The 15,963-nt window shown below is 54.5% G+C and overlaps 1 protein-coding gene across 1 annotated transcript; it reads left to right on the top strand.

Annotated features, from left to right (window-relative positions):
• The first annotated feature begins 3,431 nt into the window (after nucleotides 1–3,431).
• CDC6 (cell division cycle 6) lies at nucleotides 3,432–15,202 on the top strand. The gene is made up of 12 exons (XM_074940614.1): nucleotides 3,432–3,487; nucleotides 4,104–4,300; nucleotides 6,565–6,822; nucleotides 6,908–7,107; nucleotides 8,557–8,732; nucleotides 9,154–9,260; nucleotides 9,639–9,778; nucleotides 10,433–10,533; nucleotides 11,921–11,985; nucleotides 12,921–13,135; nucleotides 13,509–13,649; nucleotides 14,189–15,202. The coding sequence occupies exons 2-12, from the start codon at nucleotides 4,120–4,122 to the stop codon at nucleotides 14,276–14,278; spliced, it is 1,674 nt and encodes a 557-aa protein (XP_074796715.1). The 5' UTR covers nucleotides 3,432–3,487; nucleotides 4,104–4,119; the 3' UTR covers nucleotides 14,279–15,202.
• Nucleotides 15,203–15,963: the final 761 nt, after the last annotated feature.

Consider the following 15,963-nt stretch of genomic DNA (forward strand, 5'->3'; position numbering starts at 1 on the left):
ACAACAGCTGGATGGAGGAATCACTTGTGGCAGGTTGTTTCACCTGCCTGGGTTTTCACAGTCCACATCTGTAAAATGAGGTGACTCAGACCTGCCTTTCCTGAAGCGCTCTGAGCTGTTTCCTTGTAGCTTGCTAGCTAAGTGCCAAGAATTGTGTCCTGTTCTGTGCGGCTCCTCAGCTAGTGTCAGGCTGCCAAATCAGAGGTTGCGGCTGCCTGGACTGAGAGGCCCTGGATGAGATTTTTCTCAGAGGTGCGGAGTGCCCCCAACCCCATGGATTTCAGTGGGACATGCAGCAGCTCAGCCCTTCTGAAATGGGGGGTGTCTACAGACATTTGAAAAAGGGTGGCTTTAGAGCTCCGTGCCTCGGTTTCCCCATTTCTCTACTGGGGGATTTTTCCCTATCTCAGTGTTCTGGGCCTGTGAAGTGCATTGAGATTCTCAGATAGGAAGGAACGAGGGAAAATCCCAAGGCTTCAGCAGCCCTGAAGTTTGCAGTCAAGCTATCTCCAAGGCAGAGGATGCCAAGAGCCTGATATGTATCCAATGGAACAGGCAGCTGACCTGCAACTTGCTACTGGCTTGGCTGGAAGGTCTTATTAGCAAATGTTGCCCGTCTGTTTTTGTAACATGACAGCGATTCAGATGGGCTGCTTGCCCTGGCCAGACCTTCACCTGAGTTACCTACATCAGTCTGGGAGCTTCTCTGCAGAGTCCAGAGGTGGCAGGGCTGAGTGGACGCAACAATGGTATTGAAGCTAGAGTCAAGTCCTGTCCCCCCACTCCCTTTCTGAAAATTCTGCTTTGGAAACTTCTCAGAGCTGGGCACTACCCGAGGACTCCTGGCTTGCAGGGCAGCAGCCTCTGGCCTAGTGGCTGAATGAGTAAGAACCCCACTTCCTCTGAGTAGAGGAATTCTGACCCAGTGCGTGCCCTGAACCCAGCTCTGTTGCAGCTCCCGGAGCGTGTCATTCTAAATTCTCCTCGAACTAGGGCTTCCATGAAGTCTGCGTGTGGCTGCTTCACCATAATTAAGGTAAATGTTCTATGGAACGCTAATGATTAGTGCAGATGAGCACAGAGCCAGCTGGCACCGTCACTGCCTGCCCAGTTTGCAGTACTGCCTTCAGATTTTAAAAATCCGCTACTTTCTGATCCCCATAACTCCACTGCTTGTGGCCGGCTGCAGCAGGTTTGATTCTCCAGTAGTAGGTGCTCAGAGCTGGCTGCCATTTTTCTCACGTGGTTGAGAAGCTGTGCTGTGTAAGCGGTATGGTACTGCCTTTTGATCCCGGAGACCTAGGGTCTAGTCTCAGCTCTGTGACCTGAGCAAGTCCCTCTGTGCCTCTCCCCCCGCATCTGTTTAGATTATAAACCCTGGCTGGGCAGGAGCTGTCTCATGCATTGTGTTTGTAAGGTACCTAGTGCACTGGGGCTCTGTTCTCTGAACCTCACTACTATAGTTCCTAAGAGGAAGATGTAATGTGTGCTCTTATCAGTTCTCTTTATTTTCTGGCCTGTGGGGAGAAGAGGAGTGGAGGTGAACCAAAGAGAAAACTTGGTTAATATTAACTCTTATCTCTGGGCACCTTGTCCCAGTTTGCATTCAGCAGGCTTCTTTAATAATACACCCAGGGCTGCTGATACCCTGCCCATCAACCTTGGAGAGCGACTTAGATTTTTTAAAAGGGTAGGTTTAAGCATGCTTACAAAAAATACCTGAGTGGGTTTTTTTGTTTTTTTTTTGTTTTTGGTTTTTTTTTTAGTGGTAATGGCCCTCCAGCGGTAGTCCAGGTAGCAGTGGTATAAACTTCCAGCCTAGCTCCTCAGCCACAGCGAAGAGGCTTCAGGCACTGGCTTCTCTGCTGACGTTATGCCTGCTGAGGTAGACTATGGATACTTGATCACCATAACTATCATGCCATAGCAGTCGGGGCTGGATCTGCACCACCCGTGGAGTTTCCTTAAGCAGCCTTCTGCCTCCCTATCCTGTTACTAATTAATGAGTGATATAGTTAATTGTAGGGACTGTCCTTTTTCCTCAGCAGTGAGTGCAAATGTTTCTCACTTTGTTGGGGCTAGGCGCTTGTGCCTTTGCTTTTAGTTGAAGGAGGTGGATGTGTGTGTATTGCTAAGGGTATGGTCTGGCTCTGGTCGCTGAAGAAGAAGAGAGCAGTACCATTTCCAGTGGTGGTTGGATGGTCAGATCTTCCAAAGCTTGAGACCTGCCTGTGCCTTCCTATCCTGCTAACTCACCTGCCGGAATTGATCCAGGAGTTACAGATACCACTCTTCTACCAGGCTGGGGCTAACCTGCTGTGTTCCTTGGCGGGGCTCACCAAGGGCCGAGCCTTGCTGCAGGAAGTAATCCTGCTCCTGGGTGGCTGTTAGAGCGGTGATTCATCTCACACTGGGAAAATAGGCAGCGGGTCTTCACGCAACGCACAGTCAACCTGTGGAACTCCTTGCCAGAGGATATGGAGAAGGCCAAGACCATAACAGGGTTCAAAAAAGAACTAGATAAGTTCATGGAGGATAGGTCCATCAATGGCTATTAGCCAGGATGGGCAGGAATAGTGGCCCTAGCCTGTGTGTGCCAGAAGCTGGGAATGGATCACGGGATGATAATCTGTCTGTTCATTCCCTCTGGGGCCCCTGGCGGCAGAGAGGACACTGGGCGAGATGGGCCTTTGCTCTGACCCCGTCGGGCCCTTCCTATGTTCCAAAAACCCTCTGCCCCAGGTGCTCTGACGAGTCTCCCTGTGGCTCAGCCCCCACTTGCTTCCCCAAACCCAGGGCTCCCTGCGGGCCAGCCCCGAGCAAGACCTGCCAGGCCCGGTCCGGCTCCTGCTGCTCCCAGGCCTGCATTTTCCCTCTCTGGCCCCCAGCGTCCAGCCCCGGGCGTTTGCAAACCCCCCTGCACCCCGGGACTCGCCCCCCCTACACGTGGCTGGGGGGGGGGACAGGGAGCGTCCGCCTCCCTCCCCCCCCCAACAGCAGGGGCCCCTGGAGCTGCTGGCCCGAGGCCGTGGCTGAGTCCGCTCCTGCCTGGCGCCGCTCCGGGCCGGGCCGCCCCTGGGGGTCTCCCGCTCCAGGGCGTATGGCAGCCTCCAGCTCCTGTCCCGCGCGGGCTGTCCGTCAGTCCCAGCACGTGTCTTTCCACGGGGACTCCATCTCCCGGCATGCACTACGCCCCGTGAGCGCGCGATGCGGCCCCAGCTCTGCCGCATGGGCTGCTGGGAGCCGTAGTCCTCTGCGGGGGGCCTCGGTTTCCGGGAGGGACGGGGGAGGGGTCGCGGCGGCTCCCTGGGCGCTGATTGGCTGCCGGGCGGCTCGGGCCGTGGCTTGGCTTGGCGCGGAGGCGCGCGATTGGCGGAGGCGCCGGGCGGAGGAGCCTATGGGGTGCGTGGGCGGGGCTGGTTCGGGCCGGTGGCGCGAAGGGAGAGGGAGAACGCTGAGGTGTTTGGCGCCGAGCGGCCGGAGCCGGGTGAGAGAGGCGCGGGGCCGGGTCTGGGGGGCCCGAGGGGCTGGGTTTGGGGGGGCTGAGGTGAGAAAGGGCGGTGGCGCGTGGTGTCTGGTTGGGGGGGCTGAGGTGAGAAAGGGGGTGGCGGGGGGGCGTGGTGTCTGGTTGGGGGGGCTGAGGTGAGAAAGGGGGTGGCGGGGGGGCGTGGTGTCTGGGTGGGGGGGCTGAGGTGAGAAGGGGGTGGTGGGGGGCGTGGTGTCTGGGTGGGGGGGCTGAGGTGAGAAGGGGGGGCGGGGGGGCGTGGTGTCTGGGTGGGGGGGCTGAGGTGAGAAGGGGGGCGGGGGGGCGTGGTGTCTGGGTGGGGGGGCTGAGGTGAGAAGGGGGGGCGGGGGGGCGTGGTGTCTGGGTGGGGGGGCGGGGGGAGTATTCTTGTCGAGTGTGTTCTTGGCTGAGTCCCCTGGCTCCAGCCCGCTCCTGCGCAGGGGGTGGCCGGGGGCAGCGCTTCCAGCTGCCCGGGAGGGTGGGGGTTTCCCATCTAGCTGCTGAGCCTCCCCCCTTCCCCGCCCAGCGTTGTGAGGGGGGCCGGTGCCCCTTATGGGGAGGGGATGAGTCTGAGGCCAGTGGTTCCCCTGCCTCCCAGGTATCGTGTGGCAGCCATGCCCAGCACCAGGTCCCAGACCCAGGCCGCTATTGACTTCCCCCGGAGGAAACAGCCCAGGACGCCTGTCGCACCCGCTGGGGCTTGCAGAGATGCCACATCGAACCCCACCAGGGTGACCCTCCTGCCGCTCTCACCCGGGGAGAAGGTCCTGCCGCTGAGCCCCCGCAAACGCCTAGGTGAGGTACTGCCAGGGGACTTACCCTGCCCCCCACCTCTTGCAGGGCCAGAACTTAATGAGTTCAGGGTTCCTGGCTCCCAGCCCCACGCTTGGAACTCACCGTTCCCACAGGCGTTACCAGGCTGTCCCCTACACCCCACAGACAGCAGGCCTTTCTTTTCCTTTCCACCTGGAAAAAGGAGGCACTGTGATTGCTAAATGCCTGAGAACTGGGCCTTGTTTCTTGGGTAGCAAATAACTGCCTGGTTGGTCGTCCTGGGAGAGGGGTGGCAAACACTCAGCCCATGGGCCAAGTCCAGTTCTTTTGCATCTCCAGAATCCAAGGGCTTGTCAACGCTAGAAATTTTTGCCCCTTTAACTATGTCAGTATAGTTAGAGTGATGCAAGCCTCCTCATGTGGCTGCAGATATAAGGCACCTCTACACTGGTGCAACTGCAGCCACACAGGAGCTTAGACCTGTATAACCATGTCAGTAAAATATCACACTCCTAACTGACACAGTTATATCGGTAAAACTTTTATTTCCAACCCCCTCCCCCCAAATACCTAAGAGCGTGTCAATTATGAACTGTGTGTAACTAAGGCAGTACTGACTCAGGTCTCAAGACAGCCTGGACCAGAGGTGTCCATTCCCCACTCCACTCATCACTGAAATATTCACTCTAGGACCCTAAGATTATTTTAGTGGGTGGAATAGGGGAGTGGAAATGGAGCCCAGGGATATGGAGGTGGGATCTAGGGTTGCCAGGTGTCCGGTTTTCGACCGGAATGCCTGGTCAGAAAAGGACCCTGGCAGCTCCGGTAAGCATTAAAAGTCTGGTCGACAACGCAGCGGGACAAGGCAGGCTCCCTGCGGCTACAGGAAGCAGCAGCATGTCCCCCCTCCTGATCCTATGTGTAGGGACAGCCAGGGGGCTCCATGTGCTGCCCCTGTCCCAAGCACCAGCTCTGCAGCTACCATTGGCCAGAGCCCCCTGGCTGCCCCTCCGCCTAGGAACCAGAGTGGGAACATGCCACTGCTTCTGCGAGCTGCTTGAGGTAAGCGCTGCCTGGAGCCTGCACCCTGACCCCCTCCTTCACCCCAATCCCCTGACCCAGCTCGGAGCCTCCTCCTGCACCCTGAACCCCTCATTTCTGGCTTCACCCTGGAACCTGCAGCCCCCCCAGAACCTGTACCCCCTCCCATACCCCAACCCCCTGCCTCAGCCCGGAGCCCCCTCCCATACTCCAAACCCCTCGGTGCCACCCCCACCCCAGAGCCCCCTCCTGCACGCCAAACCCCTCATCCCTCGCTGCACCTCCAGTCAGAGGCCTCACCCCCTCCCACATCCCAACCCACTCAGCCCGGAGCCCCCTCCCGCACTCTGAACCCCTCAGCCCCATGTCGGAGCCCCCTCCTACACCCCAAATCCCTCACCCCACACCAGAGCCCTCACCCCCTCTTGAACCCCAACCTCCTGAGCCAGCATGGTGAAAATGAGCAGATGGGAGTGGGGGGGGCGGCGCAGCAAGAGTTTTTGGTTTTGTGCAAGTAGAAAGTTGGCTACCCTAGTGGTATCTAGGAGTTGCTGCAGGGCAAAGAGATCAGAGAAGGGGGAGAGGAAGATGGGGAAGGAAGGAAACAAGGCAGGAATAGTGCTGTTCCTAAAGGGGAGCAAGTTTTTCCACTAAGTGATGATGAAAATGACAAGACACTGAACAAATAAGCCAGGGTGACTGAAAGCTTAGTCACCGCATAAATGCTGTTACACTTTTAATCTGTGCCAGCCTCTGCTGAGGTGAGAAGTGAGACGTGGTCCTAAATGGAAACCACTGCCCAGGGATTGCAATGAAAGTTAACACCTGTGTTAGACCCAGCAGGCTTTTCCTGGGCCCTGTAGACTAAGGGAAGTTTCCCCCTCCCTGAGGCCAATGCAGGATTGTTTTATTGTCTTACCCAGCCTAATATGAAGGATCCCAAGCAACAGATGAAGCTGCTCCCCTGGGAGGCTGGCCCACAGCTGGATAGGTCTGTCTCACGGAGCTTTTGCTAATATTGGGGCTAAATTTTCCCCTTGGCCCATGAATTGTAGTTACCACCCCTGGGTGCCATTCTAAATTTCTCATGGGGTTGACATCCTAGCCTGTCTTTCAGAGCGTGCCTTAATCCTGCAATGTAAGTTGGTCCCTTGTCATGGCATCCAGATGCCAGACCTTCCTCCAGCCATTTACCTCTCCATTGGCCCCTGCTACCTATTGAACTTGACGCTTCTCTCCTGTAGGTGATGACAACCTGTGCAACATCCCTCAGTCACTGCCCTGTTCCCCAACGAAACAGAGCAAGAAGGAGAATGAGCTCCTATCTGTCTCTCACAAGGGGCGATGCTTGTTCTTCAGCGAGCAGTCAACGACTGAGTCTCCTGGCAAGAGGAAAAACTTGGTGCCATCCCTGCTCCACAAGCGGCAGGAGACCCCAAGAAGCTCGGAGCGCTCTCGTCTCAACAAGGAACCTGTGTGCAACCAGCTGTTCAAGCAGGAAAGTAGGTGTTGATGCAATGTCTGGTGGAGAACAAGCCCCAGGGCAGCTCCGCAACCTTCTCTGATGTGTTTCTTTATCTGGCATAGGCACTTGTTATCAGCAGGCGAAGAGTGTTCTGCACACGGCTGTCCCTGACCAGCTTCTTGCCAGGGAGAAGGAGACTGATGCCATCAGGCGGTTCCTGAAAGAGCATGTCTGTGGGGAGAAACCTGGCAGTCTTTACATCTCTGGTGCTCCTGGCACTGGAAAAACTGCCTGTCTGAGCAGAATCCTGCAAGACTTCCAGGTATGGCTGTGCTTGGAGGTTCAGACACCTGTCTCAAATGCTCTGTTATGGATGTCAGTGTCTCTTTAGCTACAGCAGGAACATGCCTACTTGCTATAAGCCCAGTGTACCCCATACCTTTGACAAACAAAATCTGATCCCCCTGAAATCTTTCTTGGGTGATCTTATGTGGGATGGATTTTCCTGGGAAGCTTGAGGCAAATCACACAAGTGGTACGGAGCATACTGGGAAGGGAGCAAACAATGGGGTGACTTTGGTTCTCCAGCCCCTCCTTAAGGCTGCTTTTCTGGCTCACCACAGCTCAAACACTTTGGCCTTTATGCTTCATGTTTGGTTTAATCTGCCATCCCCAGTCAGCATTAGCACCTCTGATTACTGCAGTTTGGGCATGCTGTAGCTCCATGTACGTGCAGAGTAATCTACGAACGCTTACCCTGGTCCCTGTCGTGTGGTGCTTAGTCTGGTTCAGGCAGTTAAATGCAGTGCATGTGGAGGGGGAATAACGAGATAGAGCATGTGCAGAGTGGGGTTTGAGGAGGAGATAGTTGAGGGCATTTCCTCAAGAAGAGGGGAAGATGCCATGAGAATCGGAGTAGGAGAAAGGAGTAAGTGTGCACTAGATACACTTCAGGTGCACCACTGTAGAGTAGACTCTTCCTACAGCGTTGGAAGGGCATCGCTTTAGTTAATCCATGTCTTTGAGAAGCGGTAGCTGGGTTGAGGGAAGAATTCTTCCCCTGCCCAAGCACTGTCTACACGGGAGCTTTGCTCGGCTTAATTACATCTCCTGTGGATGAATTTTTCATCCCCCTGAGCGATGTAGCTAGCTTGATCTAAGGCGATGGCTATGCTACAGAGCTTAAAGCAGCACAGCTGCAGCACTGCTAGTGCAGACGCTCTAAGCCGACCGGAGAGAGTTCTCCTGTCAACTTAATTACTCCAGTCCTCGTGAGCGGTGGTAGCTCTGTTGGCAGGAGAGGCTCTTCCATCAACATCACACTGTCCACAACAGCGCTTAGGTCAGTGTGACTTACATTGCTCAGGGGGGTGGCTTATTCACATCCCTGAGCAACATAACTTATACCGACTGAAGTTCTAGTATGTGCACATAGCCTGAGTTTTAGGTGTAGACCAGGCCTGAGGCCGAGGGACATAATGGGGAGAGAAAGAGAGACAAACACAACACCTTGAAAGTGAGGTTGGGAGGCATGAATTTGCTGTGATGATGCTGTGGGACTGGTGCACTGGGAAAGGGAGCTGGCTGCTAGCCAGTCTCCGCTCTGGACAGACTGTCAAAGCCTGGGTCAGCTGAGCTGCGTTGTCCTGTGCTCCGGTGCGCTGATCTGCTTGGCTCGCCTGAGCCTTTGCCTGGTGCAGGAGGGTGAGTGGGATGGGATCTGAACTGTGGCTCGCTGGCTCTCTAACTCTCCCTTTTCTCCCTGTGGCAGAATGAACTCCCGGGCAGCAAAACCATTGTCCTGAACTGCATGTCCCTCAGCAGCTCCCAGGCTGTGTTCCCAGCCATAGCTGAGCAGATGGGCCAGCAGGGGGCATCCAAGGTAGCTGGGAGAGACTTGGTGAGGAAGCTGGAGAAGCAGCTGACAGCAGAGGGGACGCCCATGATGTGAGTACCCTGCTCTGAAACTCTCCTGAAGTGTTGTGAGCTAGAGGCTGGGCCTGTGTGATAGCTGTGTTCCCAGCCAAGATTCCCCTCGTCATTGCAGCTGGTTAACTGCCAGAAGAGGGAGCTGATCGGTGCCTCTCTGCACCCAGGGACTGAGGGCTTGATTTTCCAGAGGTGCAGAGCACTGCCAGCTGCAGTGGAAGTCAGGGTGAGATGTGGGTGCTTGGCATCTTGGGATAACCAGGCCCTTATTTTGTTACTAAGTACAGGCTGTGTCAGGGAAGGATTGCACCCTGCCTCTGCCATGCCCCAGGACAGAGGGGGAGTGCTCTGCCATGCCTCAGCAGGGGCTGGTTAGTCTCCATGCCTCCAGGGTAAAGCCTCGGTGCTGAGCCGGGCTTTCTTTCCTGCCTTTGCATAGCGTGCTGGTGCTGGATGAGATGGACCAGCTGGACAGCAAAGGACAGGACGTGCTCTACACAGTGTTCGAGTGGCCCTGGCTCATTGGTTCCAGGCTTGTCCTCATCGGTAAGTGTGTCAGTTGTGCTGTGACAATGCTTTGGCCTGGTGCTGCCGTTGAAATGCCCTGTGGCTGCAGAAGCTCTGTCGGAGCGCCCTGAGGGGATGGCACGTATCCACCCTCCTGCAGGAGGTGCCCTGGCATTTTTCCTCTTGGAGAAAGCTGGGGAAGATTATGAAGCTGGTTTCTGGCAACAGAAATCAGTCTAGTTATAGTAGCAAACCTATCACCTGATAGGTGTGTTTAAAAACTGCCCTTGCCCAGCCCCAGGATGCATGATCGATGCAGGGCCTTGCACATGATTCTCTAGCCCTGGGCTTTGGAAGATCTCCCCACTCCCTGTTAGCCTAGGCTGCCATTCTCAATAGCTTCAATGTGCTTCACAGGAGTGGCCAATGCCCTGGACCTCACGGACCGGATCCTGGCCAGGCTACAGGCCCGGCCCAAGTGCAAACCCCAGCTACTAAACTTCCCACCTTACACAAAGGAGCAGATTGCCTCAATCCTGCAGGAACGGCTGAGACAGGTAAGAACCCAGGGACCAAGTCCACATGGGTTCATCCCCTTCTCTGGGGAAGAAGCTTAGACTCCTGAGCCGTTATACACAGAGATCTGGAACCACATGAGCAGCTTTCTGGTGCTGTCTTGAAGAAACTTTGTAGTTGTAGCTGGCTGATATTGCTTATTAGCTGCAGCATAGCACTCCTCTGCAGTGCTGGCTTCTGTGAGAGATGGCTCTGCTCTGTCTCCAACCCTGCCACTTCCCACTAAGCTGGTGGCAGAAGGGACAGTTGGTGACTTTCCACAAGCAGGTCAGTCAATGGCATAGGCTCAAGCCTAATCCAGGCACTGTCTCCTGCCCTGTTGTTATGACCCCACTCGACCCCACTGCCTTAGAGGGAACAGAGTCCAGGCTGTTGGGAATCCCATTCTCAGTGGCATCCCTGGATCCTCTCAGACTCTGGGGTCTGGAGGTGAGATCTTAGCCATGATGCAGTGAGTTACGCATTCTGTCTTCCCAGCACAGGAGGGAGAACTTCCCAGGTGCAGTGGGGTGCGGGAGACAATCCACATACATCCAGCCAGATGGGCTATTTTCTGTCTGAACCATATTGGACCACCTGAGGCTTCTGCAGTGGAGACCTCTCCATAACTGCCCTGTGCCCCATTTTCTCGGCAGGTGTCTGGTGATCAGGTCCTGGACAGCACTGCTGTCCAGTTCTGTGCCCGGAAAGTCTCTGCAGTTTCGGGAGATGCTCGCAAGGCACTGGATGTATGCAGGTAAATGCCGCCGCCTTGCCCTGCTGCTTCTGAAGGCAGGCTCCTTACCCAGTGTCCTTTGAGCGAATGTGACTTAAGGCTCCATTATGCCACTGCTTCCCTGGCGTTGAAAGGAGGGCTTGCATCACTGCAGGCGTGCTGCCTCCTGACCATGTTAATGTCTGAGACGTTCGCAGTCCATTACCTATGGAGGGTGAGACAACGGGCTGCTGCCAGCCCTCCCTGCTGTGACTAGAGATTGGTTAATTACATTTGTATTGCAGAAGGCCCCATTAGCAGCTCTCAAGCAGGTTTCTTTATGAAGCTGAACCAGTTTTTCCTTCAGAATTTTTTTCCCTCCTTGTTCTTTCTTTCTGGGGCTGTTTTCCTCCTCTAGTTTCATTATAGGTGGGACTTCTCTACCGCACTGGGGACACTTCCTTTGCTGGGGCACATCACTTCCAGAAAGGGGTGCCAGTTAAGCCTGTGCCAAAGGGTACATTCTGGACTATCCTGTTGGTTGGGGCTTCCGCACTGGCACAAGGACGGGTGCCATCCTGAGCTGGGAGTGCGGGAGAAGCAGGGTTGTCCCAATAGGAAAACAGCTGTATTGGAGGGACATTGGCCACCAGTTTGGGCCCAGAATTTGGGCTGGGAGGGACTAGGAAAAACTTACACTAGAATGCTGTAGAAGTCAGGTTGCTCCCCCCGCCCAGATTTGAACCTTCCCCTGCTATGCTGGCCACCCAAACGCCGCATCATCTTGCCAGGCATGCAGTGGTTCTCTTGCTTCCTTTTGTGGCCCACTTCTTAAAATCAAATGATTTCCTGGGCGCCTCCTCTCCCAGCCTCCATCCGTCAGTGACCCTGCAGCAACTAGAGGATTTTGTCTCATTAGGGCCATGTTTAGAGATGAAAATGAGCTCCTGTTAATGGGCTGTGTGCTGCTGTTCGTATCCCACAACTTCTGTATTCATGCTGGTTTAGCTTCTCTCCCTGGGTGCAGGGCTTATTACTTACTGGCTGTGATACTGCCCACCTGGGAATTCTTGGGAGATTGGGTCCAGCCTCCTGGGAGTGGGGTGGGGTGAGTTGGTGCCTAAAAAGTGATCACAGCTGAAGGAGGGGGTGCAGCAGTCCCATAGAGGCATGACCCAGGCTGCAGCTAGCAGTGAGCATCCCTGCTTGGAGACGAATGGATGCCCCGTTGTTGTTAGTGGGGCAGTCGGGGGGTCCAGGTGTGGGGCATGCCATGGGGATTTACCCGAGTCCATGCAAACCCTTCATGTTCCAAGCTGCTCTGTTTCAGTGAAGAGGGGCAAGGGTGCTGCTGGCAGGTCTGGGGCGTTAGGTTTTGACAAGCCCCAAAGGCTCAGTCTAAAGTAACTTGCGTAAATCTGTGTCCTAGGCGAGCCATTGAGATTGTGGAGTTGGACGTGAGAAGCCAGACTGTCCTCAAACCACTGCCTGGCTGTAAGTAGTTGCCGCCAGCCTGAGTCAGGAAGCTCTGCACTCTTGGCTTTTATTTTTCTGTCAGTCTCCTCGACCTTAATTGTAGCCTTCCTTGCCAATGGCGTGTTTTGCGCATTACTGGAATGGAACTCCCCAAGAGATTGAACAAACGCCTGGCACGCAAGGAGCTTTCCTTCCAGCTCTCTGGAAGCAAAAGCCCTGGATGTGAAGGTCACACCTGCTCTCGTCTCTGGGGCTGGCTTTAACTAGAATGAAAGCACTTAAGTGTAGGTGTGAAATAGCAGCTCCCAAAAGGGGGCGATAGAGTGGGCGGGAGTTCAGCTTGGGATAGGAGCTGTGGAACCTTTCCAAGTGCAAGCTGTACATAGGGGCTGTGCGTGGGGGGGTATTGGCACAGCCGTGTCTAAGCCCGTGTTCCAAAGGACTTCAGCCCTTCCCCTTGGATTTTTGGCTGCCATATGCAGGATGTGCTGCTCTTAGGGGTGGCTAAAACATCCCCCACTCTTGGGTCCTCATCAATTTTGTGACCATATATATAGAATATGAGTCTCTCTCCCTCTACTCCTGGTGCTTCAGACTATAGTAAGATGAAGTTTGCTTTAAAAATCTGCTTTTCTTTGCACCATTTTATGCCGCTGGCATTTTGCCCTGCCATGTCCTAACAGCGAAACTAGATGGATCAGTTTCACTTCCTGGTTCCCACGCACTGGCCCAGGGCTGCAGGATTTGGGTTCCCAATGCGGTGGGGGAGGAAGGGATAGTTACATCCCACTCAAACCCATGGCGTCTGACAACTCGGACTTGACTGAGTTGCCTTTAGCCAGTAGCCAATACACTGTGTGTTCTGCCCTGACCTATTTCCTGTCCCTAGTCTTGTATTGCTTCTATATTGATCAAACCCCAACTCTTCTGACTCAGCATTGTCTGGCCTACAGGTAAATCGCCCACTACATCTGCCTTGGTTTCCCCAGTTCCTAGGAGAGTTGGTCTCCCACACATATCCCAGGTGATCTCAGATGTGTATGGTGACAGGATGGCCCTGGGAAATGATGGGGCCAGTGACTCCTTCCCCCTGCAGCAGAAGATCCTGGTCTGCTCGCTGCTGCTCCTAGCCAGGCAGCTGAAAGCCAAGGAGGTGACGCTGGGGAAGGTGAGTCAGACCATTGGGTTGTACGGCTAGACGATCCTGCAGCAGAAGCTGAGCTCTTTGCCTCGTGCCCTAGTCCAACAGCAGTAGGTTGGGGGTTGCAAATCCCTGGGAAGGACAGTTTCTTCCACCTCGCTGGTCCAGTCGTGAGCCCCGCTGGGCATATGATGTGGGCCAGTCTTGTTTGCTCTCTAGCAACTCCCCAAGCAGGTGCTCAGAGTGATGTTGACACATTCTGGAGGGGGAATTAGGTCTAGCCACACACCTGGAGATGGTCAGCCCGGGGAGGGTGCTGGAGGCTTGCTGGCACCTGTGCGTCTCCCTCACCTGCATTCAGTGGCTGTGGGTAATGTCTGCTCCCTCCCTCCTCTTGCAGCTACATGAAGCCTACAGCAGAGTCTGCCGGCAGCAGCAGATGGCAGCTGTAGCCCACTCCGAATGCCTCTCCCTCGCCACCCTCTTGGAATCCAGGGGCATCCTGGCACTGAAGAAAGCCAAGGAAGCCAGGCTCACAAAGGTACCCCTACAAACCATGCTGCTTTTTCCCCATGGACAGGCTCCAAAGGGAGCCGCTGCAGAAGGGGCGTGGCTGTGACACACAGGCCTGGAAGGCGAGCGGAGGAGAGCACTGGAAAATGCAGGGTTAGCTGTGGAGCCAGCAGGGTCGAGGAGAACCCTGAAGGGGGCGTGTACAACAGCGGAGGGCTGCCCTGACCTTACAATTAGGTTCCCAGACTAGAAGGGCTCCCAGACCAGTAGGCTCTGTCGTGGGGACATTTTAACTCCTGGAGGATCTGACACCGACCGTTCTCGGAGGCGGGCTACAGACGGAAGGCACTTGTGCTTTGTTCTGGTGGTGGGCTAGGTGGGCCAGTGCGTGAGTGGCAGGATAGCAGGCTATTGTTGGTCAGCTGCACGGGGGCAGTTCCTGTCGGTGCTGCTGCTTCTATGGACTCTGTAACATCGGGTGAGGGTTTGAGTAGCCTGGGCCGTGCTCATTGGCTACCACGGATGCTGGGCAGGTCTGTGTAGTAAGGAGCCTTGTCTCTCCTCCAGGTTTCCCTGAAGATAGAAGAGAGGGATGTGGAACATGCCCTCAAGGACAGCGTCTTGGTTGGAAACATCTTGGCAGGGGGGCGGCTCTAGACTCATCTACCTTGATGCCTCTTTTTCAAAGGGATGTGGCTCTCTCCGTATCTTATACAAATAACTGCATGGGCTCCGTTGTCCACGGTAACAACCTTTGCTGAAGGTCACGCTGAGCCATGGCAGTGGAGCGTTTAAAAGGATGAATTTGATCTGCCTTCATCTCACGGCATCTTGTTATAAAGCTGCCTCGTTTGTTTTTAACTGTATACTTGTTTTTAAACATGCTGCCGGCTGAGGTGGATAATGCCCTGTGTCGGAGACAAAGCCAAACTGACCCTCCTTGTGGTGGATTTTGAACTGTTTGGGAATGGCTGCAGGCCCTATCCTCAGCCTCTTGCAGGGCTCCATCTCCCTCTTGGATCCAGGATGTTTGCTGGCCATCCTGACATCCTTTCCCCACAACCTGCACGTACGCCATCATGTTGCCCTTTTTGAACAGCTGGAGATCAAAGAGATGGTGCTCAGGCAGCAAGAGTCTGTTTGGAGAAACGAAACCATTAGCAGTGCGAGAGGCTGCAGGAGGAAATGAGATGGCAGGCGCTGCGCTCCCAACCCAGGCTCCTTTGAAGTCTGGTTATTTCCGCGTAGCAGATGTCTCTCTTAGTGAGGCTTAATGTCTCTGGGGCTCGATCAGGGCTTAGTATGAAGCCCTGAGGGCTGTGTGTATCTTACTGTTCAAGCTGTGGATACATTTATTCCTACTTGTTTGTGGCATTATGAAGAGTCACGTTAGGCCTCTTCCAAAAGACCTGGTTTCTTCTCCCCTTTCCTGCGCAGTAGAACAGAACATCTGTCCTATGACCCCACCCAGCCTGCATCCTGCTCTGCATGTCGGAGGTTCCTAATCTCAGCGTTGGTTTTTAATTTGATCTACTCTTTCCCCTTCCATCCCTCCCCCGACCCCTTATCCCGAAGGAGTGACCCACTTCAGACATTGTGATATATTCGCCCTTGGAGCAAGGTTTCTCCAGCAGGGGGCATTCTTGTAGTACAATGACGGTGCTTATGTCGCCTGGAACAAGTTTGTAAAGTTTGAGGAAGCTGTATTGCGTGTGTGAGGCCAAACAGCGTGGGGATTCTGGGCAACCCCTTCTCCTATCTATTTTTAAATTAAAAAGTAGCCTTTCTGGGTTGAAAATGACTTATTGTCTGCACACAGTGTCATCTGTTGTAATGAGCCTCTTGTGAGAGCATAGACCAGACAAATGTGTGCCAATGCAGTGAACATTTGGCACATGTTTATGTCCCTCCCTAACCTCTCTGTCCTCCACATCTCCCAGGTTAGAGCTGCCCTTGGGTGGACTCACTCCTGTAGCAGATGTGTTCTGAAAGGCAGGTGCAAGGACATAACTCCACTGAGAGACAGGCCCAGCTGTATTTACAGGTTGGGAAACATAAAAAAGCCTCCACTCTCTCACTAATGTGTGGCATTCTCTGACCAGCTCGACAGACACTTTGAAACTATCCTCTAGTGCTGAGAAGACACAATTACATTTTCTGCAGCTTATGTTAAAAATAATACAGGCTTTGACAAAATCGTAGCTTGCTTGATAGGCCAGCTATTCCTCCCCCTTCTGGTGCCATCCTCAAAAGGGGTTCAGTGGGGATGTGAGACTGATGCTAACTTGTCTGGAGCCCCTCTGCTATCCCACGGGGTGCTCCGATTCTCCACGCACACTGCA

This window comes from Natator depressus, chromosome 27, assembly GCF_965152275.1.
Source record: "Natator depressus isolate rNatDep1 chromosome 27, rNatDep2.hap1, whole genome shotgun sequence".
NCBI classification, from domain to species: Eukaryota; Metazoa; Chordata; order Testudines; family Cheloniidae; genus Natator; species Natator depressus.